Here is a 3,833-nt window from a genome sequence, read left to right as displayed (position 1 = left end):
CTCATTTTCATGTAAGCTCATGTCAATAGGGCAAGGAAATACCTATGGCCATACTGTCCCACAGAAAATATATACATCTGGGGACACTAAACTGGTTGCTCAGAGAGGCTAAGACCTTTGTAACATTTAGGTAACAAACAATCTTATTACTCACAAACAGCTAATGGCTATTGTATAGAATGCTATTTATTACAAAAGCTAAACAGAATGTAAATATGGTTATCTCACAGGCAAAAACTGAATGGCCTGAGAGAGGTCTGTTCCAAGCAATCCACTGTTGCAACCATAAAAATGAACTGCAAAATCCAGTAGCATTACAATTCCAAATGATCAACAGCTGGTTATAACACAAAACCAAACTCTTCTCAGAATGCTGATGTTATGATAATTTGATAATGAAAGAGACAAAGATCTTTGGAAGTCTGTGAAAGCAGTAGCCTTTATTAGACCTAATGGTGTTGGGAAAAAATCGAGCAAAAGTGTTGACACAGAGATCCTTCTTTCAGAGTCTAAAAGAGAAGCACTAAACTTTGAGGTTAACTACAAGTTGAGAAGACTTGTGCAGCTCCACAGAAGGCTAAGTGCCTTTGCCCATATCAGTTTGTTCTGTGCATTCCCATCTTCTCCCACTTGGTAGCATTTGAATGATCAAATGATGAGCCATATTAGGGACTTTACAACTGATCCAGCTGAAGATCTAGCTCTTACTTCAGCTGCACTTTCCAAAATCAGTCCCATAAACCAGCTCTGCCACCACTACATCAGGGCTACCGTGAGCATAAGAGAAGGAAGAAATACATTGCTGGGGCAAGGCAGGCCTGCTACTTTCAGCAGCAGCCTTCATTTATGTAAATTTAAATGCATCTTAGTAACCCATTCCAAATGTAACTAGAAATGTTAATTGGTTGGACTGCCTGCAAGAAAATGTAGTTATGTACTCTTGACTGTGGATGTTACTGAAAAAAAGAGAGGACAAGAAAAATCCCCTCCTCTGAGAAACAGAGAAAAATAATTTACTGTCCATGGAACAGAGGAGATAAGGAGGAGAATTATTTAGCATTATATGGGATCATAAAACCAGTATCTGTTGAACTCATTATTTTTAGTAACTAGCAATTAATTTTAATTCCTAGGTTCATCTTTTAAAGGTATTCTGTGGATCCTTTATGAGAACTGATTAGCTAACAGCTTTTTTTGTTACAAAACACTTCTGGTTTGTGAGAAATTATTTCCCACTGGTAACTACATATTTGTATGCTTTGCTTTTTGTCTGTGAGTTTTTGATGAGCAATAATTAAGTTTTATCTAAAGTCTTCACAAGGACATTTTGTATTGACATACTGTTGAAAATGAGAGTATAGGGAGAGGGAGTATAGGGCCCATGCTTCAATATGTTCGTCTGAAATCTAGTGTGACAATTGGACAGTTTCACTGGGCAGCAATGAAAGCTGGAATAATTTACAAGAAGTGAATTCATGTTGTGTAGGCAGGAGTCACGGCATACAAACCACTAACATGCATGAGCATGGATCTGGGTTGCTTTGACTTGAGAAACCGTAAGTCTATGGCTGATAGAAATTGTATTGGATTATGGATCCTTTCTGTGAAGAAGCCACAATCAGGTAATTCATTAACTTTACGAGCAAGCCTAGCATCTTGTCTGTAATGAATAATTAGGAAGGTCCATCTTCCTCTTTAAAAAAATCATGCTTCCCAAGTTTATCAGGACAAAACTGTCTACAAATCCTTAATTTGCAACACTAATCTCTCTAATGACACATGAAAATTATAAATTATTTCCACACGCTTTACTGATTGAACACTTACCCACTGTGGCAGAAGCTGATGACAGGAGAGACTTTCCCCAGGTACCCCAAGCTCCCCATCTACTTGCTTTAGATGAGGAGTCGGTATCCTATAAGAACAAAAATGTTACTCCACTGTCTAAAAATCTTGTTCTCAAAAGGCAGGAAGAAACACAAAGAACCCATCAGGCAACAAAGTCTGGCATTTAATAGATGATAAATCAGGTATTATGTGGAGTTCAGACTTCTGTGCATAAGAAAGCAGAACGGGAAGCGTAGTTCACATCACCTGTTCTTGGAAGAGCATTAAACTCCAGAGATGTCTCTACAGACATCCTAATATTTCTTCAGGCACCCAATCCTATAAAGCCATACAAGTCTATTAGGGATAGTATTAGGGAGAGGCAGGAACCTGTCTCATTCCTGGGTTTTACCAGGAGCCAAAGTTGGAAGCTTCTCTTCCAAAGTCTCCTCACATGTGTAATTCAGTAGATGTGTGTCCTAGGTTACAAAGTAAGATGTAACCAATAGTATGTATTCTATGATCATCTTCACAAGCTGTTAAAGCAGGTGGGGCAGTGTTTGTTATCTCCCACCATGACTCATCCCTGATAGCGCCCTCCAGGGGGGGCTGTCTCTGTTTAATGGGCAATCAAGGCCCCACTGCAGGATTCATAGAACTGCATCAGCCCACTGTGAGATGCTGTGTCCAGGGGGAGCAGCCAAGCATTCCCACCTGGATATAATCCGGGGTTTGGAACAGCCCAAGTAGCCCTTACCTGCTGCATTCCTAGAGGGCAAGAGCTACCACTGGACCTTCAGGTGAAGACCAGAGCCTTCTACAGGATCACTGCTTCAACAGGACCACTTCATCTGCACTGCTACCACCACCTTGACTAACAGGGTGTCGGCTTTTATCCTGACTCTGTCAGTGTTCTTGAACTATTGCATTTATTTTAATTTTCCTATTAAATTATAATTCTGATTTGCGATTTCCCATTGGTTTGTTTTCAAATTAGTACAATGTGCACAGGGAACTCCTAACAACTGAGTTTAATAAAAACACAGCCAGAGGATGTGCTGCACACCTTTCACAGTAATGTGTAGTGTTAAGCAGTTAGCAGTATTCCATATTTAAATCATATTAAGAAACTGTTGTCTCAAGAAAGTCTCCAGTAACATATCATCTCTACACAATGCAAGTTTTATTGCAACTAGGCTTCAAAGACCACATTAATATCATACTGGCAAAGCAAAATTAAACTATTCCTAGTTTTCAAAAACTTGGTGTTGCAATTTAATTTACCCCTATGCAGGTTTTCTGTATAACACCCGAGGTTTTTATGAAAAACAGTATGTACATTATACAAAAGTCTGTCCTTATAATGCAGGGAGGGGAGGGCTTTTACAGAAAAGAAAGTATTACTTACTGGACTGTTTTGTTCATGCAGTGTTTCTTCCAATTCAGGTTCTGCATCAAGGCTTACAGTTTCAATGCACTCGGTGGGCATGTCTTCAATTGTCTCTTCCCTGGAAGGCAGGCTTTCCACTAGTTTTTCAGTCAAAGGGTTTTCATTAATGAATATGTCTCCTTCCTTTCTATCACTGACATTCTGAGTGACCTGTCCATGTTGATCTTGTGAAGACTCATACAAGATCCCAGCTTCTACAAGGTGTGGTTCTGATTCATGAGGCAATGCCTCATTGCTGGACATTTCCATTACTTCAGGTTTTTCTTCAGATGGGGTGCCATCAGATACGTCTTCAGACATCTTCAGTTCTGAATATAGAAAGTAAAGTCTTTTAGGTACCATAAACATTTGAGTAACTATAAAATACACAGTGTTTACCATATGCTACTGCTAAAAAACAACACAGCCTCGATGTACGACCTCCTAAAGCACGGACCCCTATGGCACATGCATCGTGCTGGCACTGGTATCAGGATAAAACTATAAATACCCTACTCACGCTGCAGGATCCCACTCAAATACGAAGAGCAGCATTTGTTTTCCAAAATACGGTTTG

General features: G+C 39.7%; 1 protein-coding gene across 3 annotated transcripts in view; it reads right to left on the bottom strand.

The window, feature by feature from the left end:
- Positions 1 to 3,580, bottom strand: part of FAM114A1 (family with sequence similarity 114 member A1) — a 32,080-nt gene extending 28,500 nt beyond the window's left edge. For all 3 annotated transcript variants that reach the window (XM_008641371.2, XM_017744553.1, XM_017744555.1), the window contains exons 1-2: positions 3,236 to 3,580; positions 1,828 to 1,915 (exon numbers count right to left, since the gene is read on the bottom strand). In XM_008641371.2, the coding sequence (XP_008639593.1) occupies positions 1,828 to 1,915; positions 3,236 to 3,577 (430 nt within the window). In that variant the 5' untranslated portion in view covers positions 3,578 to 3,580. The remainder of the gene's footprint in view (positions 1 to 1,827; positions 1,916 to 3,235) is intronic.
- Between the last annotated feature and the right edge of the window lie 253 nt (positions 3,581 to 3,833).

The sequence above is a fragment of the Corvus brachyrhynchos genome, unplaced genomic scaffold, assembly GCF_000691975.1.
Source record: "Corvus brachyrhynchos isolate BGI_N302 unplaced genomic scaffold, ASM69197v1 scaffold17, whole genome shotgun sequence".
NCBI lineage: Eukaryota > Metazoa > Chordata > Aves > Passeriformes > Corvidae > Corvus > Corvus brachyrhynchos.
This window is presented reverse-complemented; position numbering and strand designations above follow the sequence as displayed.